The sequence below is a fragment of the Leuciscus leuciscus genome (genome assembly GCF_965113295.1).
Source record: "Leuciscus leuciscus genome assembly, chromosome: 7".
In the NCBI taxonomy this organism is placed as follows: Eukaryota; Metazoa; Chordata; class Actinopteri; order Cypriniformes; family Leuciscidae; genus Leuciscus; species Leuciscus leuciscus.
This window is the reverse complement of record NC_138731.1, coordinates 34,907,409-34,931,593: the sequence shown is the minus strand read 5'-3', so window position 1 is coordinate 34,931,593 and position 24,185 is coordinate 34,907,409. Positions and strand designations below refer to the sequence as shown.

At 35.1% G+C, this 24,185-nt stretch overlaps 2 protein-coding genes across 5 annotated transcripts; one reads left to right on the top strand and one right to left on the bottom strand.

The window, feature by feature from the left end:
- The first annotated feature begins 15 nt into the window (after nt 1-15).
- hspbap1 (hspb associated protein 1) lies at nt 16-11,528 on the top strand. Of its 4 annotated transcripts, none has more exons than XM_082175953.1 (8): nt 16-143; nt 453-634; nt 1,961-2,145; nt 3,135-3,271; nt 5,956-6,127; nt 8,717-8,800; nt 9,885-9,995; nt 10,432-11,528. In XM_082175953.1, exons 1-8 carry the CDS (start codon nt 31-33, stop codon nt 10,909-10,911), a joined length of 1,464 nt encoding a protein of 487 aa, XP_082032079.1. In that variant the 5' UTR covers nt 16-30; the 3' UTR covers nt 10,912-11,528. The 4 variants fall into 4 exon arrangements, with proteins under 4 accessions (XP_082032079.1, XP_082032081.1, XP_082032082.1 ...); XM_082175955.1 differs by having other exon boundaries at nt 43-132; XM_082175956.1 differs by lacking the exon at nt 16-143 and adding an exon at nt 163-191.
- slc15a2 (solute carrier family 15 member 2) lies at nt 10,952-22,557 on the bottom strand. The gene is made up of 23 exons (XM_082175946.1): nt 22,403-22,557; nt 21,789-21,829; nt 21,418-21,505; nt 21,184-21,325; nt 20,746-20,838; nt 20,507-20,606; nt 19,083-19,173; nt 18,886-18,963; nt 18,361-18,443; nt 18,171-18,254; nt 17,973-18,062; nt 17,601-17,645; nt 17,025-17,060; nt 16,388-16,476; nt 16,082-16,163; nt 15,853-15,978; nt 14,165-14,335; nt 14,027-14,073; nt 13,740-13,847; nt 13,536-13,632; nt 12,693-12,836; nt 12,516-12,620; nt 10,952-12,436 (listed from the first exon to the last, which is right to left on the bottom strand). Exons 1-23 carry the CDS (start codon nt 22,416-22,418, stop codon nt 12,230-12,232), a joined length of 2,163 nt encoding a protein of 720 aa, XP_082032072.1. The 5' UTR covers nt 22,419-22,557; the 3' UTR covers nt 10,952-12,229.
- Between the last annotated feature and the right edge of the window lie 1,628 nt (nt 22,558-24,185).

Here is a 24,185-nt window from a genome sequence, read left to right as displayed (position 1 = left end):
TAAGCGTGAAACTGAACGTCTTTGTTCTCCATGTTGGATCATATATTCCATCAACTTAAAGGGACCTCAGCTCTTCTATGGAGCCAACATGGCCGTTGTTTCGTGTTCCATGTGTTGTGTGAAAAAACAGTGGTACGTCTCACGTGAGTTTTGTTTACTAGCTGGAAAATGGATTTTAGTTGAGTTTACATGTGTGTAGATGCAAAACTGTAACTTTTAAACAGATGCTGCACACGCAGTGACTATGTGTTTTTACATTTTAATATGAACATGTCAGTTCTATTGATTTGACTTTGTGATTCTCTTTATCACAATCAATCACTGTGATATATGTTCATGACCTGAGTGGTTTAAAGTTAAACCCCTACATTTATCTGAAATATTACTGAATATGTGTTTTATAAGACAGAATCTATTTATCTTAATCATCCTCATCTTATGCTTTTCTGTAGAATGGCTTCGAAACCTTTCACCCCAGAAGAGGCAAGGAGGATTGTCCAGTTTCTACAGAAACCAGCTGTGTTCCTGAACATGACCAAAGACTGGCCAGCATTACACTGGACTGTGGAGCACCTGTCAACTTGCCTTACAGAGAGGGTACGATTCCGTATTGGAAAAAGGAATGAGGATATGGGTAAGCCACAAACAGCAAGCTAATTATAGTAAAATAACTGCATTTGTCCACAAGATATTTTTTAAACATAATCAGGACATTCATTTTTCTAAATTTAAATGACGGGTAGGTATTTTAGAAGAGGGTTGGACTTAAATCCATGAAGGTAGATTTCCAGGAATAGGAATAGGTATCCCAAGCAACACTATAATGTTGTTTAGTTACTTGCTAAGAGACAACACCCATGTAGTATCCTACAATTTCTCAAGAGTATTCCTCCCCTTTGTTTTTACAATCTTTGGTGAGGTAGACAACTGTCTTGAGAAATCACACTATATATGTTCGCAATGTGAATACTTTCTGAAGGTGGTGTAAATGGCATAATAATTTAGTTTTTTAAAAATACTTTATGAGTAACATAGACAGTCTTGTTCACTACAATGTCAACATAAAACACATTTGTTTCTGTAAGACGATGCCGTCTATCCTAAGGTGCAGTTTGACAGACTTTATTTGAAGAAAAATTTATTTCGAGGTTAATTTGTGGATTTGAAAAATGGTAATAGTGTGCCTGCAGAAACTTTTGGTAACAATGGGGACTTTGCCATTACAGGTGTAAATGCCTTTGGCACTTCTGGCAAACCAATGGCAACAATCCATGGACAATCCATGAAGGCTGTTTTAGCTTTTTACTGAAGGTCAAATGCAGGTGAAAAGCAGAGACAGGATTGTGACAACACTATAGCTCTAAAACTATTTGGTTACACTTTACAATAAGGTTCATTAGTTAACATTAGTTAACTACCTTAGTTAACATGAACTAAGAATGAACAATACTTCTACAGCGTTTATTAATCTTAGTTAATGTTCATTTGAACATTTACTAATACATTATTAAAATCAAAGGTTGTTTGTGTAAACATTAGCTAATGCACTGTGAACTAACAAGAACAAACAATGAATACCTATATTCCTATTAACTAATATAGTAACAAATGTATTGCTCATTGTTATTTCATGTTAGTACATTAACTAATGTTAACTAATTCAACTTATTATAAAGAGTTACCAATTATTTTAAGCAACAATTTTCAGTGATAGTTTTACTTGCAGTTTTTATGACTCTACATCAAATAAACTAATATCATGCTATTATATGAAAAGTAAACCCTATGTTGCCTCTTACCAAATACAGTTCATTTGCCTAAAATAATTTTACATTATCAAAGGCTTTTCCAGTTCATGCATTTTGAATAAACCCGCTTAGAAAATCTCTGTGGAGACTAGAGACACTCTTTCTCTGATAGTCTATCCATTAATTACTTTGTTTCACTTTGTTTGCACCAGCTCCTCTTTTTGAAACGGAGTGCTCCTTCATTGAAGCAACTGTTACAGAGTTTCTGTCCTGGACTACCAATGAGGGTGAATCACTTGTTGGGCCGTTTTCTGACTATCACTGCAAGGAATTCTGGGCTTATGCTGATTACAAGTACATTACCCAGCTTTTTCAGGACAAACCTGCCGCCTTTCAGGTAAACCTTGTGAATTCCCTTTCCATTGCTTTACAATCAGATTGTATTCATATTTTTCAAACATGTAATACTACTAATACTACATTATTACAATTATTATTATTATTATTATGCAATATATTGTATTATGTATTCTTATAATTGATTAAACTATACATTTTGCCATCACAAATTCTAGTTAAAAAAAATCAAGTGTTGCTAAAGTGAGCTCCATTTGAATAAAACACTACTCTTTTAATTTCCTCTCACCATCAATCATGCTCTCAGACCTCATCAAGCACCATTTTAACCCATTTGCCTTTTTTCCACATGCCAGTTATGCTTGAGAGCGACCAATTTTTCATGAAGTGGCGCTCTACAGCACACAGGGCACGTCAATGACATCAGCTTTGATCAATAAACACAGTCGAATATTCATTTGTATCTATTGCCTTGTCTCCCGAGGATGCTTACCTTTATTTTATGAGCTCTCTGAAACTCTTTATTAGCCTAGAGTTATTACAACATCTCATGAAAATTTATCACAACACTTGTAATAACAGATATGAAGAGCAATTAATCAGTACTAGCTGTTTTATCATTTCAGTAAAACATATCCTATGGCACATCATTGTCATTCTGTAGACATTTTATGATATTTTGTGCCAATTTATTTTGTTTTCCCCAGCCAAGGGAACAATAACCTAATGTTTGTTTCTAGCATTCAGTTTTTGTAAATCATAATAAATGCTTATGAGGTGCCAATATTCTCCCTGCCAGCTAGGGCACCGGGAGCAGACATGGGCCTCTCTTAAATGATGAATAGGGTAATTTAAACATTGCTGAGGGCTTGATTACATACCATCTCATTTACAGTCCTCTGGACATGGTAATGGTTCCATTATCTCCCTTCAAGGGCAGCATCTCTGAGTGTTTCTTGTTTGTTATATTGAAATAATTGACATCAAGTTGTTTTTTGCTCTTTGTAAAAACAAACATTATAACTGCAGGATGTGATGTGGTCTGACTTTGGCTTTGCTGGCCGAGATGGACGAGACAGCACACTTTGGATTGGCACACAGGGTGCTAACACTCCATGTCACCTTGACTCATATGGTTGCAATCTTGTGTTCCAGATCCAAGGCAGGTAAGAACCAGGGTCAGACAATTTTGTTTTTCATTTTTCATTTCATTTATTCATTCTTATATAGCACAGTTTAATGCAACAAGGGTTGCCCAAAGTGCTTTACAATAAAGAACAACAATCAATACATAGAGATACAAAATACATAGAACCACATAAAGCAGACACAGGCGTACTCGAAATTTATATTTTTGTTTATATTTTTGTCCTGCTGACACATAGAAGATGCTGATTCTCTGATCTCAAGGATCTGGGGTTGTCCATATGTTGACAACATGTTGGACATGTACAAAGTTGCCTGATTGTACAAAGTTGCCTGATTGTGAAGAGCCTTAAAAAACAAGTAGAAGAATCTTATTCATAATTCTATACCGTACAGGCAGCCATTTCAATGAGATTAAAAGCGGCGTAACAGAGTCATATTTTTTGGCAGACTTGATCATCCTAGCTGCTGCATTTTGGACTTTCTGTAAGCGGGCTAGTGATCTAGCATCAATGCCATAAAAAAGAGTTACAATAGTTACATTCGTGTGAAGACCAAAGCTGTAATTGCTTTCTCAAGATCTGGACCTGATAAAAAAGGTTTAGACTTAGCTAAAAGCTGTAAATTAAAAAAACTGGTTCCCACAACTAGTTTATTTGCCTATCCATTTTTAAGTTACTTTCTAATACAAAACCCAGATTTTTGACATTAGATTTCATAAAACCAGCCAAGGGGGTTGATTTCAAAGATCAACATCACTGACATTACCAGGTTTTTTGGCAAAAATGCCTCCTAAAGTGACAAACAAGCCCGAGATATTAGCAACTATTCAGTTTACTAAGAATATTACATTTCAGTCAGTGTTATTTTAGTATTAATGAATATTTTGAATTAGCTTTTTTTCTATATTGTCAGTTTTCATGTTCACCTATGGGCTTTGGACATTTTTATTTTTATATATTTCTATTTAGCTTTATTTTTGTATTTCAGTTTTAGTAATTTTAGTACTTCATCTTAAACTTATTTTATTTCAGTTAATTGATAAGGCAGCATTTCAAAATGTATGTTCAATACATTTATTTAAAATGTATATTTTATTTTATTTCTGTGTTACTTCAATTAACAAATATTTTTTTAATAGCAAAGACATCCAGTCCATGTTGTTTAAAAGCCAGTCAGAGAATGTTAGATTTAAACCTTATTGCTATTTACTGCCACAGAGACAGGTGCAGTTTCTCATGACGCCTATTTTAGCAATATCTGTCATGTAGTAGGTAGTAGATTCAGTTTAAGTATTTGACATATGTTAGAAACAATATGCCCTCTTAAATGCACCTGAAATCAATTACAGGGCGTGAATGTCACCATTTAATAAAAAAGAACCCATAACACTACTATGTTGATATTGTATTTTTCTGCTCTTTTATAACCCCTTCTGATTTTATGGTTTGATGTGAGATGAAACTAGTTTTTGATGACCAGCTGTCGATAGACCCCTGAGCAAGATGCTGTAAGCCTCAAGCAAAACTGCCAATATGGCTTATTCTATGAACATGGTTTAAAGGAACACCATGTGATTTCTACAAATATTGACAAGAGCTGTATCTCATCTTATGTTAGGGTTCCTGATCCAATCCTGAGCTGTTGAAAGAAAGCCATTTTTCTTCTGCATTCGAAAGAGCGAGTCATAAACGGAAAGTGTAGTGATGTGAACAGCTATTGAGATATGTTATTTGCTCCATCGAGAGAAGCTAACCTGACAACAAAGAACCTCTTCCTCCATCTTATCTCTTTGTGAAGCTTGTCTGTCTCTGTAATTGCTTATTGAGACTCGTGTCAAGATGGCCTGCCACAGAAATCACAGTATTGTATAATACCTCTAGAAGTAGACCCATAACACTTTGAGAAAACTAGCTAATCCGTAAGCATTCCCATTCATCTCAATGGTAGTTGCTCGGCTGGAGCCTTCAGTATGCAACCTGCATGCTGAAAATATTTCCTCTAGAAACTGACGTCCTGACACAGCTTAAAGCTAACCATTAGAATTCCCATTCATCTCAATCGCAGTTGTTTGATTAGCGCTGCCGTGACATGAAAGGCAGCATACAGGGAAAATATAATCTATGGTAAAAACAAATGTGGCTGTGATGAAACTTTCTATAATACAATGAAATATGGTCACTTTTAATTAGGATCCATTTCTCACTATTAACTAACTATTAACTATGACTTTTGCTATTAGTGCTTATTATTAGTTGGTAAGGTATTTGTTAAATTTAGGTATTGGGTAGGATTAAGGGATGTAGAATATGGTTATGCAGAATAAGGCATTAATATGTGCTTTATAAGTACTAATAATCAGCCAATATCCTAGTAATATGCATGCTAATAAGCATCTCGTTAATGGTGAGAATTTGACCTTAAACTAAAGTGTTACCTGTCTATTTTGTCTATTTAAATGGATAAAAATCGATCATAACTTCAGTTAACTATGGAGTGCCGCAGGGATCTGTGTTGGGCCCTCTATTATTCTCAATATATATGATGCCACTTGGAAATATTATAAGGAAACATGGAATTAGTTTCCATTGTTATGCTGATGACAAATATACTTGACTTGACTTGACTTACCTGAAATATTTGTGATTGATATGTTATTTAGGCAAATCTCAGTGGTATCACAATAAAGTCATTCTTTCACCAGGAAACGATGGCATCTCTTCCCTCCCGATGACACACCCTGCCTCTACCCAACACGTATCCCATATGAGGAGTCCAGCGTGTTCAGCCAGGTCAGCGTGGTCCATCCAGACCTGAAAAAGTTCCCATCATTCAAAAGAGCTCAAGTTCATACTGTTACTCTGGAGCCTGGTCAGGTAGGCCTGTATGATTTTTTTTTTTTTTTCTTCCTGTCAAAAATTTTGTCACAGCTGCTAATTCTTTATTTGTACTAGCCACATTTTTGAATAGTACAAAATAGCACAAATGTGAAGTGAAATGAAAATTAAAAGCTAATTAAAAATATTAATAAACATTTTAATGTTATAAAAAGTATATTAAAATGACACTGGGAATGGGATTACCTTTTACTCATTAATTAACTGTTTTATGGCAACATAAATCCAACATGGCGACGTAAAAGGTGCACAATCTTTATCTTTATCTTACAACTTTTGTGTATACAGCTTGTATAGTTATAAGAGCCACAATTATATTATTGTACAGTCACAGTACAGTATTTTTATCCTTTGTGATTAGTACTACATTCACTGTGTGTCCACTTTAAAAAAAAATCCATATCAATCTGTTTTAAGACCACTAATTTTGCCACATTTTAGAAAAGTATAAAAAAACACAAATGGGAAAAATATGCGGACTATAACACTATTAAAGACATTCCGGACATTTGTTGACTGCCTTTCCTTTACCATTCATCTATAAAAAAAATCTGATATTTTTAATATTGTATTATTAATTTATTTAATTAAAATTATTTAATTATTTTAATGTATCACAAAATTACATTGCCTACAAAGCTAATTTCAAATGTGTTGTCATAAGTTGTTTGCAAGCGAAAGAGGGCTTGTTTGAATGCCAGATATCACATAGGAAATCTAGTGTACAGTTGTGCAATTAAGTCGAGATTTGTCCATAAATTACCATCAAGTGATGTCATGGATGGCACGTTTCCAAAACATTCAATATAACATTCCTTGAGTGTCTTTTTGGATCCTGTGTTACAACAGTTGGTCCTCCTATGTGTGCATTTTAGCGACGCGTAGATGAATCAGACAGCAGCAGAATAAAGCTGTGTGCATGTTTTGTAGCACATCCCCCTCCTTCAGATTCCAGCAGGGATTGTGAAACCTCTCTGATCAAGCTCTTTGAGAGGCGAGACGGTAGCAAGGCAATTAGCGGCGGTCTAACACTGCGAGCGTACTCTCCGGGAGCACTCACACTTTTCACAGCATACTAATGAAGACGGGGGACACAAACTTCCATTCTGTGAGACAGCTAACGCTGCTCCACTACCTCTCACTGCAAACACATGGGAAAAAATCACAGAAGGTACTTACAATGTACCTCGAGTTCTGGAATGTTAGAGGTAAAAAACATTTTAAATTAACTGAAATCAAACTGAAATAAGCTGAAGTTCTACTATTATTAAAACTAAAACTGAAATAAAAATATATTTTTTATAATTATTTTTTAAAAAAAAGACAAAAGCACATAAAATTACTAAAACTTTACTAAGATAGTTTGTAAATAATACTAAAGAAACACTGTTGGAAACACATTTTTATCCCTATATAATTTTCTTTTTTGAACAAAGTACCACATTAACTGTGTGGCCAGTGCCACTTTAAATTCTGTTTTTATGTCAGTCTGTTTCATGAACACTAACTCGGTGTTTATGTCTTCTTTTTCATGGATCTGTTTTTAGCTGAATGTTTGTTTATTCCTTTGTTGTTATGATAGAGAGTTTGCTTAGATTAAAAATCACTGTATGTGAGAATATTGCTATAAATATTGCTAGGATATTAATTTGTTTATGACCCAAATTATGTGATGTTATAAAGAGCACAGCTGCCACCTTGTGGTAAATAGTATTTCAATATGCACTTTACATCTGTACATGCAGTATTGAGTTTGGTCCAAAACTCTGAGATAAAAAAAAAAAAAAAGCTTTGTATATGTATGTATGTTACATATAGAGCATATATATATGGTTTAAAGCACCTTTCAGGCTACACAGTAACTCCAAAGTGCTGTAAGTTACACATAATATAAACAAAAAAAGATTAAATACAATAAAAAAAGACAACAGACCAACAACCAATAAAACACCCTTTAATATAATGTATTAAAATGCAAGAGAGAACAGTTGTGACTTTAGACGATACTTAACGGTATTTAAAGTTGGCAAAGACCTAACCACAAAGCAGGTTGTTCTTGTTCCATAATCTTAGACCAGCAAAAGCGTAATTAATTACAAGGATAACCATAACCATGCACTATTTCTAGGTCAAATTTGTGACACGGAGCATGTGACTTCTTTGTAAAGAAGATGCTTCTTCATGCGGAAGAACATGATCATCAGATTTTACACAAATTAATTGTTAATGCCGCTTGAGTGCTGCTGTCATTAAAGCAAAAGAGGAACAAACAAAATACTAAGATCATCTGAAATTCATCTTAATAATTCAACCTTTCACACAAATTTTTATTTTATGATTTTTCAGATTTCAGATTTAATTCAGGATTTTTCAGATTTGTTATAATATATGCACTATATAATATATAATATAATAATTATATTATTAAAAATACAAAATACAATCATTTTAATTAGTGGTCTCAGATTTTTGCACCCTATTGTTTGTTCATTGAATTCAGGTCATTGTTTGACATGTTATGAATATCTTCTATCAGAGTAATGACTGACTGCTGTTGTCTTTCATCAGGTTCTGTTTGTCCCCAGACACTGGTGGCACTATGTGGAGTCTTTGGATCCACTGACTGTCAGTGTGAACTCCTGGATTGAGATAGTAAGACACTTTTGCCTCTATGACTCTGCTGATTTATTTCTGTTGTTTTCTGTAAGCTTTAAAATTGAAAAAAAAAACATTCTGTTATCAGCGAGTGATGAGTGTATCAAAGTAATGTCCATATGGCATTAGTTAACTTCATATATTCAGTTAATACACAATGAACATGTTAGACTGCAATTACATCTACAATATAAGGTTAATATTACAATATCAGGATAATATTACAATACAAGGATATTATATGTTGATCCAGAGTTGTCATCACCTGAAATCATTGCAAAGCTGGATCCAAACTATGGATCCAAAATATGATTGCGTATTTGGTACGATTTCATCAGATATAATTGAAGTACAAGTTTGTGTGAGGTATTATGTGTATGTTTTTCTAAAGAGATGTGTCTTTAATCTAGATTTAAACAGTGTCTGAGCCCCAAACATTATCAGGAATGCTATTCCAGAGTTTAGGAGTCAAATGTGTAAAAGCTCTACCTCCTTTAGTAGACTTTGATATCATTGCTACTATCAAAAGTACAGAGCTTTGTGACCTTGAAGAGCGTGATAGAAGACCGTTTAGGGCTTTATAGGTAAGCATATTTTATAATCGATATGGAAGTAAATATGATCATATTTCCTTGACATTATTAGAACTCTTAGCAGCTGAATGTTGGACTAACTGAAGCTTATTTTTTGACGATGTAGGAAAACCAAGCACCTATTAGTGCATTACAATAATGAAGACAGTAGGTAACATTTTCCATAAATTCGACAATGTTTCTAAGGTGGAAGATCACTGTTTTTGTAACAAGGGAAATATGATTTTCAAAAGACAGGCTGCTGTCTAAAATAACACAAAGGTCTTAAATTGTAGAGGATGAGAGCTAGCTATCCACTTTGCCATTTACTGTAAATGCTCCCATAATGCATAGCAAACCCTACTGCTCAAACTATCTAGATGATTACAATTGTATAAAAATTGTATTACTCAAGTTGACTCTTTTTCATGTGTGCTTCAATCAGGTTCTTAGGAAAAAGTTGCTCATGTAAGCGTATGATGTGGTTTCTTTTTTTTTTTCTGCCGTAGGACATGGACGATGAGGCCAGAGTAGGAGAAGCTCTCACTAAGACCATTGTGTGTGCCCTGAAAAGCGCCCCCAGCTTAGACAACGACGACCACTGGCTCAATCCCACTGAGGTATTCAGAACATATGGAACAGTGCATAAGAGAAGAGATTTATTGAAGAACTGGCCTGAAATCTCAATAAAGCAGTGAAAGTTCAGCAAATCTTTTTTCTTTTTAAAGAAAAACATACTTTTATTCTGCAGGGATGCATTAAAAGTGCATATGGGAATCCCACGCTTATGGGAATATTTATGTCATGAATAATGAGGTCATATTTACACATGCAATTTCAAACCCATGTGTTATTTTTAAAAGGAGACATTTTGAGCATCTCTGCAAGGCAGAATGACAGTGATATGATTTGTGAACTCCAAGTCTTCTGAAGCCATATAATATCTTTGTGTGAGAAACAGGTTGATTATGGGTTTGGAAGTACAAAGGTGACAGAATGAATTTTTTTAATGATATTGCTTAACTGCACCGTATGTTATCTTTTTGTGTGTCTTAGGACAGAGTTTCCTCTCATGATGAAAACATGCAGTATTTGAACCTCGCAGTAAAGGCCTGTATGGACAAGAGGACAGACGACACTGAAGGCTGGTCCTTGGTTGGAGACCAACCTAGAGCAGAGGCGGGAAAACGTGATTCCAGTGGACAGTTAAAGACTCCAGCATCCACTTTTGTTCTTCCCTTCGGACCTCATCTCTTTCCTGTTATTTTGGCTCAGAAACCTAAATGCAACTGCCCAAAGGACACATCATCTTTCAAGTACAGTGACCCCTCACAGCCAGAACAGAGAAGTGACAATGAATTTTGTCAGAGATCTGGTCAGCATGCACATCAGGAAGTAGAAAGCCCAGGATCCTCACAAGGAGCTGCTGGTATGCGCCTATCCACCAATGACATGCTAGAGTTCCTGGTACACCCTGATGTCATCGCTCAAGTTACAAGGCTAATCATGTGCCGACAAAGAGAACTTCGGTCTTAATTTATACCCGGGTGAACAGTACTTTTATAAATAAAAGATCCCATGCTGATTATTTTTTATTTTATTACATGAGTCTTTCTGTACAAACAATCACATCAATTGTCAACAATGTTTAATACTCAAAATGTTTTCCAGACCTAAAATAATGAATTATGTAAAATATAAAGTGGGATTAGATGTTCAAATTTTGCATGTTACACACATATTTAAGCATATGTAACTGACGTGACCGTAATGTTGTACAGGAGTTAATCAAAAACATTATGTACCCGAATGGACATGACAACAGAGGGCAAAATCAAATGTATATTTTTTGCACACGACTATTGCAAAAAGTACAAGGCAAATTACAGTTTTCCAGCCAACTTGGGATTAGAAAACTAATCCTGTCAGATAAGAATGTCTGTAATTGCGGTACATAATTTTTCATAACACATCGTTTGTTTTAATTTGACCTGCATCAAATAGTTAATAGCCAAATTTCTTCTTGTGTTTCCTACATAATTATTTCCAATTTACTACTACTAATTACTACCAATTTTCAGGGTAAAATAACAGTTGGTGGATCAAATGCTAAAATCTGTTCTGTTGTAATTATATGCATAATAATTATTTCACATATATGTCTTGTTCATCCTTTCCAATCCCTTCCAAATCAGTACATGAAATCACAGGCATACTATGTTAAACTGTCGTTTAGATTTGAAAACTAATCCCATCTTAATACTGCAAGACTGACAAACATTATGTAAAAAAATGTGAGCTTTAAAATGTGCAAATAGCATTGTTGGACTAATAGTTTTAGGCATTGAAATTACTGAAGTTTATACACTACTACTGTTTGGGGTCAGTAAGATTTAGTTTTTTTAAAGAAATTAATACTTTTATTCAGCACAGTCTCTTTAAATTGGTCAAAAAGTGACTGTACAGGCTTTTACATTATTGCAACAAAAAAAAGTGACTGACATGTATGTGTTAAAAAACACATTAAATGTGTACATTGATAATTAGAAATGTTTCTTGAGCACCCAATCATCATATTAGAATGATTTCTGAAGGATCATGTGACTGAAGACTGGAGTAATGGCTGCTAAAACTTTAGTTTTAACTGCTCAAAAACAGATTACTTTTTGTAAGGTACCATATAATATAAAAGCATAAAAATTCCTTCAGCACAGTAAATTTCTCTTAAATCAGCTGGAATATAATCCCTGATCAGTAGAGGTCAGCATAATGCCACAAAGGCCAAAATAACAACAGAATTTAGCTTAATCACAATTAATGGATTTGAATAGTTCATAATGAAACAGTCATTTTGCTACATCTTGGTTTGCTTTGGCATGTCAGCCAGGGAAACCGCCTCGTTTTTCATACCATTTAAACTTTTCACTTTCTCATCGTCTGTATCATCTCTGAAAAGCTTGTCCAGCTGATCTGGATCCACATAGGTGTAGAAATAGGCCATGATGGAAAAGATGATGCTGACAGCCACCAAAAGGCCAGCAAAAAGGAGGAACTCCACCCACTGTATAAGAAAGTGCAGTTCAGTGCAGAATATATGCAACAAAACCATACAGGCATTTATAATTCAGCCCACTGCTTACCTGTTCCATCCCGGCCCCCTCTGCCACAATCAGTACTATGACATTTCCAAATGCCACAGTCATAAGCCATCCAGCCTGGAGAACAGACTTCATGTTTGCCGGTGCCTACGCACAAAAGCATAAGAATGAGAAATGTATGCACTCAAGCTAAAAGTGCAAGGCATTTGATAGACTCACCTGTGAGTAAGAGAACTCCAAACCAGTGATAGAGAACATAACTTCTCCAGCGGTGAGGAAGACATATTGTGGAATCTGCCAGGCGATGTGAATGTTGTTGGCTTGGATATCCTCCATCTTTGTGAGTGTTAGATCATTGCTTTTCTGTAGAAATGAACCATATCTGTGTCAAGATATTGATCCATTAAAGCATTTTTTGCTTCTTGTTTGAAATATTGTAAAGGTCCAGTATGTAATATTGACAGCTAGTGGTTGAAATGGGTACTGTAGTCCATTTAAATTTTAAATATTGGAGAAAGTTGTTATAAAACAGTGATATTGTGAAATATTATTATATCATTTAAAAAAACGGTTTTAATGTATTGTTTTAAGTATTCTGTAATGACAAAGCTATGACGGACACTTTACTTTCCCATGAGGCCACGGGAGAGGATTTGTGAATGGCAATGAAGTGAAGTAACTGACGCTGGTAGGTCACATGATAATGACAACATGGCGAATGTAGTACGTCCAGAATACATTCATACTACCCACACTCATACTATATAGAACGTGCTTTTTTAGCAGCCGTCAAGTAATTACTTAATCTCTTGAGTAGGTTCTTATTTTGAATATGCGATTTCGGACGCAGCCTCATTGTCTATTTGGTGACGTAAGTGGCACAGAAATGTAAAAAAAAAAAAAAACATGTAATGTATGTTACATTATCTTATTTACCAGCAGCAAATAGCCAGTAAATCTTCAGCCAAGTTCTCATTGAGTTGAGTTAACAACATCTTAAAATTTGCAGTAAAGTATAAGTAGCAGAAAAACATTAACTAGAAACTGAACTCTATCACCCACCTGTGTGAGTACGACAGTGTAGAAGGCACCAAAGTCAAGAAGTCCCAGATTGAGTTCATATTTACTGGAGCCTGCTAAACAAACAACTCTATTGTATCTGAAAGAAGAGTAAATGCAGATGTGGAAAAACTGATCAGTTGGAGGGGTTGCTTGAAACTATATATGGACAATGAAACAGATGTACTGTAGGATTAAAACACTCACTCTCCCCTTGGTACACTTATATTGTGAGAAATCCCATAATTAGCGGTTGCATAAAATTCCTCCTCTCCAACAGTTATGTTGATATTCTCAGTGTGGGTATTGATGAACCTGCAATAGACAAATATTCTAAGACAAAAGAGTACTGAAAACGATTTCAGGCAATCCCAGTTGCTTTGTCAAAGTTTAGCTTGAAGTATAATTAGTTGCAGCAAAGCACTAAACTTTAACAAAGCTGTTAGACAGTAACTTGAAACATATAAAACAATGTTCTGCAAGTATTAATTTACCTTAGATACGCAGCCCCGGTTTCAGATTTGGTGATGTGATCTTCCACCTGTATTTGTTTTAATAATGATAAATGTCAAATTATGTATAGTAATGTATATGCTGGTAGAATATTTGCTGGTCATTCACTAGTGACTCACCAGTTTGCATACAGAGCCACCAGTCTGTACAGGACGGTGCAGGAAGAGACTGTAGGCGGCCCGTTCTGTGAACGTGAGTCCACACTGGTATTCTGCCCCATTGTGACTGACGATCACTGTCTGGAGCTGGGATTCGCCAGTAAGTGGAAGACTTGTGTATCCCGAAGGATCCTGTGTAATAAAATAAAAAAATCTGTTGTTTACTGACTAAACCTAATCAAATAAAGCAATAACAGGAGTTATAGTAAGAGTTGCAGTGAGTTACAGCACTTTTAGAATGGGTCATAGACATGTTGTGAAGCTGAGAGCCTAAAGCTCCTTAAACTGGTCAAATCACATGCATGGCCTCAGATGGCTTATTGCATTAAGAGAATGGTTCACTTAAAAATGAAAATTCTGTCATCATTTACTCACCCTCAAGCTATTTCAAACCTGTATGGATTTCTTTCTTCTGCTGAACACAAATTAAGATATTTTGAAGAATGTCGGTGACCAAACAGTTGATGTACCCCATTGACTTCCATGGTATTTTTTTTCCTACTATGGAAGTCAATGGGGTTCATCAACTGTCTGGTTACCGACATTCTTCAAAATATCTTCTTTCCTTTCAGCAGAAGAAAGAAATTCATACAGGTTTAAAACAACTTGAGGGTGAGTAAATTATGACAGAATTTTCATTTTTAAGACAGTGGTCCTCTCTTTTAACACAACATACACAATGGCTCCTCCCCAGCCCCGAATTTTTACAAATTTTCAATCGCGATCAGTGCACACACACACACACAGTTTATTTCCACATCAATAATAACGGACTTTCGATTCGTGTGCCTAATTTATGACTCCTGTTTGTAACTGTAATCTTATTTACCTTGATTACAATCGTCATCCATCAAAACTTTACTAGCGCAATACTGGTTTGCTTTATTCAACCGAGAGATAAAGTTTGCGTATCCTTTGCTTATGCAGCAGTTTGGTGTTTTGAGCCGCCGTTCAGTCTGTATTTCACAGCACAAGGAGAAAAGGCTTGGGCTGTTCCAAAACAATCACAGAATAGGAGAGAGTGACTGTTTAAATACATTCGCTTACTGGATCCTTGGACTGAAAACTTTCCAGTTTACAGTTTAAAATGATCTGATCGAAAACAGAGGAGTGGAAACATAACGACGTCTCTTGTCCAAAAACCTGCTTCTTTTCGCTTTTTAAAGTATTATTTCTGCTATTGATTGAAACTATTGAAGTTATGAATCATTCATTTTTTAATGATAAAAAAAATTAAAATGGTGGTTATAGCAATATGATATAAGACAGACAGCAATTACCTTAACAGACTGTTGGCAAATAATGTAGCAACTTGAATTAAAAACATCTTCAATCATGGCTTATCAAATCAGAATTCAGAGTTGGAACTATGTGACATGACATTCACTTATTTAAGCCGTTGGAAATATAAAATAATATTGATGTATACTATACAATTTTTATTTTAAATGTTTTTGAAAAATAATTTTAAGATTCTATTTTTTGATTAATAGAAAGTTTAAAAGAACAGCATTTATTTTTGAATAGAAAAGTATTAATTAACCAAACATTTGAACACTAGTGTATATTAGTAATGAATACAGAAAAGTTTATAAGCGTGTTGAAAATGGAAGCAATAAAGTGCACTCGTTTGTCTGCAGTGATATTACCTCATATGGTTTTAGTGGCTCTGAGAAGACAGTGTGTCCTGGAAATTGCACTCTGACATCTGAATCCATAAGATTGAAAACCTGAATGAGGCTTTCTTTGGCAGGAGGGGGCTCCACAACAGTTTTCTGGCCACAGAGAAATGTCACTTTCAGTTAACTTTCAAGCTCTAAATTTGTTTAGTGGAAGATCTTTAAATGCAATATGGTGCATTTTTGGAAATGTACATACAATGACGTAAATTTCTACGACAGTTGCAGCACAGAAGGCAAGTGCCGCAAGGATCATGCCTGTTGCCATCTTCTTTAGTGGACTGAAAATGAACAAGACAAATTATTTTACTCAGACAGGAAGAGTAAGTGATAAAATGAGTGTCATGTTAACATCTAATGTTTATATCTTAAGGTTATACTATATCGTTTTACCCTTGTCCAATGTTTTGCCCTATGGGCTTCCATTGTCAATGCATTACTGTAAAAAATGTTCTTTTATATGTTTTTTTTTTTTTTTTACTGACATGTGCAACACAGCACTCACGTGAGTTTGATCCGACACAGCCCTACCAGCGGGTATATGCCCACGTCAAAGATTGGAATAAACACCAGAATCAGCAAAGCATTCAGCATCTTAACAACACAGAAACACACACCCACTGAATGACACCATAAGACATAGATTATGAAGGTGATAACAATAAAATTCAGTTACTTAGTTTTTATAACCTGTCATAAACTGACTGGTCAATTTGGTATGACAGCACGAAAGAACAGCAAGAAGTAAATGTTTGTGTGAGGCTTTAGAGGTCAAGGTTTATCTGACTTTTTGTCAAATAAACCCTTCTAACCTTTGACCATATATTTATATAAAGTATTATCTAAGATTTAAATTGATGTTCTAACATTTCAATAAACAATCCATAATAAATGTAATTTATTTTGTATATAAAAAACAAAGATTTATAGGGTCCAAAAGTCTAGACCTAAAATCTGGGTTTTCTTGTGGATTTTAATCTGTAAACAAACAAAGTTTCAAAATTATGAAAAATGTTAAACAAAATTCACATTCACATTGTACAAGTCAATTTTTAAACAAAAACTATATTAAAAATCCAATAATGAAGCATTAGCTTTTGTGTGTGTGTCTATCTGATGACCTTTCTGCCTGTTTGTCTCACCTGCATTTGATCAGGCTTTAGTATGAAGCCTCCACCCTGTAAAACATAAATTAATTAGAAACTCATTATTCAAAATTTTTAGCTAAAAGAAGAAATGTGATCATTTTGTCATCTTTCAGGAGCACATTAGCATACAGACATCTTCAAAACTGATATACATGGACTAAAAGCAAAAAAAATTATATTGATAATAATTTCATACAGGTCTTTAAGCTGGGATACAGTAAAAATAATAATAATTTTAACATAGAAAAAATTATGCACTTCAACTCTGCAGCATTTGAATTTCTACGACAAGAACTGTTATAAAGTCTTAGATATTTATAACCTTTGGATTCTATAGTGATGATGGCAAAGCCTGTATATTGTTATCAAAAGAAAAATCAGATCAAGGACATCATGTTATCTTATTTTACTTGCTATATTGCTTAACTGCTTAGAATTACAAAATAATAAAATGATATGTGACAATTGCTTTCACTGTCCTAAGAATCTTGCATTCCCAAATGTATAACTACCCAAGAATAATCCGATTCAAATAAAGTATTAACTCAGGTCACAAAAGAAAAGACTTACAAAATTCATGTTCATTCGAGTGGCTTGGAGAGTCCAGCGTGAACCCTAGCATAGAACAAAGAGAGCTATTCTTAATTAACTTATTCACAACATTATTATTTATTAATTCTCTGATCCTTATAAAGTGTCTTCAGAGGTTGTACAGTGCTGTGATCAAGAGTGCCTTTTCCACTGGTTAATGAGATCATTATGTCTAGCAGTCAGTTTCTGGTATACAAAGAATTCATGATGAATCTGATGAGAAATCAATTAATTTTCTTTGTTCCTTATGACAGAATTTTCATTTAGGGTGGACTGTCCCTTTAAGTGAAATACTGTGTTGAGTTGAGCGTTAAAGAATGTAAAGGATATAGACTGAATAAAAGCTTTTACCTGCTGGTCAAAGAGAGCCCAGAACATGGGCAATGGAATGTAGAGTACCAGCACCCTGAACACCATTTTAATTTCCTGAATGAGCCGCTTCTGTAAAATCATCAAAATCATGATTTAACAAATGTATTTCATTGGTAGATGGAGCAACGCAAGGATTTCAACTTTCTAGATTTGGCTTGTGTAGCAATTAAAACATACCGGGTACTTCTCCTCTGCCCAATCCAGCCAGTGACTCTTTTTTGGGCCGTTCTTGGAATTCCTCCATCGATTTCGTATAGCAAACTGGCAAAAACAAAATAAAAGATGGCCGTTAACCTTCCTTTCATGCTCCAGAAACTTCAGAAACGCATTAAAGAAAGCTGTTGAGCTGTTGATAAGATTAACTTACCCCAATACATTTGCAGACACGCACCAAGATATTTCCCTCCGGAGGACTTTTCTTATATAGTCCACTTCCAGAAATAAACACCACTACATGAACAGGTGCAGAATTAATTAGATGCCTAATAAGTGAAATGGCCATAGGAGTGGTGTAGAAGGAGTGGTCTATGCTCTTCTCCATAGTGCATTAATAATCAAGTATTGGTTCATACTGTACAAGCACTATCTATCTATATGCAAAGACATAAATCATTTTAAAGTGTCTCCAAATACTTTTTTGAGCCACTATATTTCCAGACAAAGGCTGAATCCCTTCTCTTTCCATACGGGATTCATGCTACACTGAATGGGATTCACTAACGTGCTATCATAACATACTGGGATTTTCAAATAAATGACCAGGAGTTTGTTAAATATACATGCCTACTGAGGACAGTTGGTTTCACAAACACAATCAGTTTAGGATTACCAATTATTCCCAAATTCCTTCCATTATTACACCTAAAATTCCCAGAAAACTGAGGACCCTCACCTAAGGCTATGACCATTAAAATCGCGGGAACTCCAAAGGCAAGGGCGTAGCAGTCTCCTCCAAAGCACTGCACATCACCTATGGAGATGAAGATCTAAGGTTTCTCTAATTGACATAATAATGGCACTTTATGACTGCAATACATTTTTATTGCTTTAAAAGATGAATTGTAGCCAGAAGCTTATCTTGATTCTGACCTCTTAGTATTGGTGTGACAATGGTGGACAAGACACTTCCAGCATTGATTGACATGTAAAAGATGGAGAAGAACTTTCGCCTCTCGTCTGTCTAAATAAAAAAGGGTTAAAAGAAGTTAGATATTGTAAAGACTAGGGGTGGAACGGTACATGTATTCGTATTGAACCGAGACGGTACGGGCATCACGGTTCGGTGCATGAATACACACGGAGAATACACGGTATAAAAATAAATAAAACTCGTGTGCAAATTAATTAATGTAATGCGGAACTACTGTTAGATACGCGGGTTCTTTAGGGACACCTAATCTGTAGCTCCGCCTTAGCTCTGAAGCTCCATGGCTATAACTTATGGGCTATAATCATAGACATAATATCTATGGCTATAATCATAGACAGGCTATAATGGACAGGCTGCGATGTCAAGTTTGCAATGCTGGAATATGTTGTGTGTGTGTGTGCGTTCAGAGAGGCGCGGGCGCGATCGAACAGTGGAAACATAAAAACATACTCATTTTGTTCATTGGACATCATTCAAACTGCAAAGTGTTTACTTATATTTGTGTACACTCGTAATAAAACACAACATTGTGCTTTTGTCAAACTGTAAACTCTTGTCAAACTGTAACCTACAACTGTCACCCAACACAGTGAGTAAGTTACACATTCTACATTGATTAAAAGAAAATCAAATTTGTTTTTAATGGTAGTATTATTTTATACAGAAATAAATAATTTATAATTCAGATGAGAATAAAGTTAGTGTTATTAAAATTTTAAGGAAAACAAATATATTGATCTGAAATATAGCAAATTAATTTTAAATTCATTCAGGTACAATTACCAAACATATCTCAAGGTCTTTGTCTTTTTATTAATTTAATTAATAAACTAATTATATAAAACTATTGGCAATGCAGTGAATGCACTACAAATAAACTGGTTCTATGCCTTTACTTTATTAATAAAACTTATTTAAAAATACAAGGCTTAAAACATTTATTTTCCTTTGGTGGAACAGCCTACAGACATGCACAATAAAAAAAAAATTGCCTTCTACATTTTTGTTTTGCTTTTCCCTCCATTGTACCGAACTCGTACCGAACCGTGATGTCTGAACCGAACCGTGACTTCTGTGTACCGTTCCACCCCTAGTAAAGACCCAATAGTTGAGTCAAAAGTTCACTCAAACAAAGTTGAGTGTCTTTTAGCCCATGTCAATTAGATTTAAAATCACATGAGTGTACTCCTAAAACACTTTATTTTATTTATTTCTGCTGTACAGCAGAACGTTGGCTCATTCTCTTTGAGTTCTCTGCTTTATAAATAAATTACTTTTTGAGATATTAAAGAAGCATTAAAATAAACAGAATTTGACAGGTGTAAACGGCCATTAGCTGATATCATTTTGTGTTGTGACTTACATTCTCCTCATCAAACTGGTCACCACCAAAAGCTGCAACACATGGTTTGATCCCTCCTGTCCCAAAAGCTATAAGGACCAGACCAAGCACTGACAAAACTCTATAAAGAAAAAAACAAAACTTTTTTTTTTTTTTACTGCACCTCTAAAAGGGAAATACTTATTTCACTTGAAACATATTTACTGTATGGTCTCACAGTAGAATGGTACACCTTGACTGGCTTAAAAAAAAAAGCTTACATATGAATAGTGCTGTCCCCCACATCAGGAATGGCACCCACAGACTTGACCACATGACCAATCACATAGACTATAGACAGATAGATGATGGTTCTGTGAATAGAAAAAAAAAAAAAGCCATTTTCAACATCAACTTTCCCCATTTTTCATCAATTGAGTATTAAAGCGGCGCTATGCAGTTTTGGCAATTTCTTCGCTGTTTTCTCACGGGCTTCTCTACAGAGCTCCCCCTACAGCTTCGGAATAGATATTTGACAACACCCCCGGCCCAAAGTTGCAAGGGTGGTTTTTCCACCCACAGGCGGGGAAGCAAGACGGCCACCATTCAACCCGAAAAAAGTCATATAACCATTCCAATAACTCCGAAGCTGTTCAGTTAAGGTAAATTTAGCTTAAAAAAAAAAAACTGCATAGTTCCACTTTAAGAACAAGACTTACTTGAACTTCCCCAACCATGAGTCAGCTATCAAGGCCCCCAGAAGTGGAGTAAAGTAGCACAGGCCAGAGAAAGCATGGTACACAGCTGTAGACAGATCCTTGTCCCAGCCCAGGTAACGCATGAAATAAAGTGTGAGCACCGCTGCATAAATAAGATGCACAGTAATTAATACAAAATTAGAAAATACATTAATACAAAATGCAAGATTTTTTTTATTTTTTTTATTTAATTACCTTTCATTCCATAGTAAGAGAATCTTTCACAGAACTCGTTGACCACAATGAAGCCAATGCTAGTAGGGTAGTTAGTCCCACATAATTTCTGTGCATAAGCAAAGTTGCATTTGATTACAAACTGGCATGTCACATTTCATCTGACCTCTGTTGTTATATTTAGTAGCATGACTTGCAATACAATGTATTTGCTGTCTGAAATAAGTTTTATTGAGTCTTTAGCTAATAGCTTTTTTTCTTTTCTTTTTTTTTTTAGCTATGAGTCTTTAGCTAATAGTTAATCTTTTACATATGTTTTTCATGTGTAATGCAAAAAAAATAAAAAATTGTAAAAAAAATAAAGTTGCTGTAAAAAGTGAAATAACTCTCACCGGTGAGCGCTGTCCTTTTCCATCGTTCTCTGCATCTTTTTCTAGAGCAGAAAAAAAGAGAATTAGGTGATAAAAGTGTGGAATTTGGACAAGGACAAGTCTAATATCAACTCAATAATGTTGATCAAAAACAATTAGAAACTATGCGTGCAGGTTTTACCCAAGCCAACAGAAACAGAAAGGCAAGATCATGCAGTGTAACTTATTTGTTTAGGTATCATTAAGTTGACAAAGCCACACAAGTCATTCAGTATGCGCATTCCCACTGCATGCACGTAACAACATTGGTTTTCCCTCAAGACGCAACGGTTGCATTCAAAATTCCTTAGTAATCGATTATCTTGACTTGCAGTGTAGGCTATCATATTTTAGCATTGACATGATCAAATACTTAATATATGCATGACGCAAAGTTTGTTTAAACTCAAAAAATTAACCCTTACAACTGTTTTAAAGATGCATAAATTAGTCAGTCCACACCAATTTCCAAAAACACAGGCACGTCTCGCAGAGACGACTCCAGAATTTGACGTACAGAGAACTACCACATCAAAGACATAGCCTATATTAAAAGAATTTGAAAAAAGTTTAAGCTTCAAAAAAGCCCTCGTTACCCTTTATTTCCCCCATGTCTTCAATGAATCCAAGTGTGTATTTAGACACGCGACATCTAGTGGATTCCTGAGCGCGCGTCCAAGTCCGTCCCTCTACAAAGAGTAAAAACTCATCCGCCTCACGGTGTTGTTAAAGCGGTTTAACCCTCTTGGTTAATGTTCTACTTCATGATAGAATCGGTAACTCCGAACCGGGCGGGTCGATATGCCACATGAGACCCAACACATGCATCAGATTATATGGTTTATGCGGGAGCTTCCCACTCCTAAACTGTTAATATATAAACGAACGCTGTAGAAAGCAGCAAAGGAAAATATTTCACTTAGGTATAATTAAAATCCCGTGTATTTTCTTCCTTTTCCGACTTTTGGGATGGCTGTGTGGTAAATGTTCCTCAATTGTAAACGTGTGCCCGGGTGCCCCCTTCAGTACAGCTCCCACTTCTGTAACAGGCGGAGGGCAGACGGGAGTTAAGGGACTAGTTAACAACAACAACTTTAGTTTTGAATGGTTCTTCAGTGAATTTTTTTATCCAAACAAATAAGAGTCAGTAGGAAGATAATTAGATTAGAGATAATCATATTATGAGAGATTATAAAGATAAAAAATGATCAATCTTTCTTTTTTTTTTTTTGTCTGAGGTCAGTAAATTTTATCAAAAGTGACAGTAAAGAATTTACATTGTTACAAAAAATATATTTCAAATTGTAATAATATTTCACAATATTACTGTTTTTACTGCATTTTTTATCAAATAAATGCAACCTTGGTGAGACTTTAACATCTGACTGGCATCACAAAAAGAAAGTGTCATGTATGTCATTGAGCAATAAATAAAGAAATGCTACATATTTGAAATGCAAACATTTTGCAATATATGTATAAACTTTTTTACAATTGTATAATAAAAGCATTCAGTGAGGATTTTGGGAAGATCTGATTAAAGCCACATAAAGATAACTATAAAGATATTTGAGAAGCAGGTTGCTCTGAATAAGGTTGTAAAGTTTAAAGGTCCTCTGGTTATGTTCTTTTGAGATCTGTCTAAGAGAGATAGAGAAAGAGGGGAGAGAAGCAGTACACTACTGACTTTCACTAAATGTCTTTTGAGCTAAGGAGACCTTTTAAAAAAAATATACCTCAGCACAACTACAGTGACCAACTTCAAATACATGTGTGTCCTCTGTAGGAAACACACTGTAATTCCCTCCAAAACAAATGTTTCAAAATGTCCTTAGAACATGAGTGGTTGGGCGTTTCTGCGATTGATTAATGATCTACAACAAAATAGAGAGAGCGTTTGTGGTAACTAAGAGAATGTTTAATTACTTCAATAGTAATTTCTCACAAGAAATGACATAAAAAGTGGAAAATGTTCAAACAGTTGACGAACGATAGCCATTGACTTAGTAGGAAATAATACAATGGAAGTAAATTGCTACCATCAACTATCTGGTTACTGAGTGGGATTTGAACTGTGGTCTCCAGCGTGGGAGGCAGGCGGTCTAACGAGGGGGCTAACATCAGCTTCTAACATAAATTGCTAGAGCGCCTCTTGACATCAGGGGAGTGAGGTTTACACACACAGCTTATACTGGCCTACGACAGTTACACCAACATTCCTTAAAATATATTCTTTTGTGTTCAACAGATGAAAGAAACTCACACAGATTTGGATCAACATAAGGGTGAGTAAATGATGATCGAAATCAAAATAATTTTTTGTCAACTATTCCTTTAATAATTTTTTGCCATTAGCATCATGGGTCCAGCTCCAGGGCC

Excerpts from the sequence above, each read along its gene's own strand:
- slc15a2 (XM_082175946.1), bottom strand. Across the intron at positions 21,326-21,417 it reads CTCTTACTATGGAATGAAAG|CGGTGCTCACACTTTATTTC; the intron begins GTAATTAAATAA and ends TTATTTATGCAG. Across the intron at positions 18,444-18,885 it reads TTTAATGGTCATAGCCTTAG|TGGTGTTTATTTCTGGAAGT; the intron begins GTGAGGGTCCTC and ends CTGTTCATGTAG.
- hspbap1 (XM_082175953.1), top strand. The coding sequence starts at position 31 with ATGTTGGATCATATATTCCATCAACTTAAAGGGACCTCAGCTCTTCTA. Across the intron at positions 144-452 it reads AAAACAGTGGTACGTCTCAC|AATGGCTTCGAAACCTTTCA; the intron begins GTGAGTTTTGTT and ends GCTTTTCTGTAG. Across the intron at positions 2,146-3,134 it reads ACAAACCTGCCGCCTTTCAG|GATGTGATGTGGTCTGACTT; the intron begins GTAAACCTTGTG and ends TTATAACTGCAG.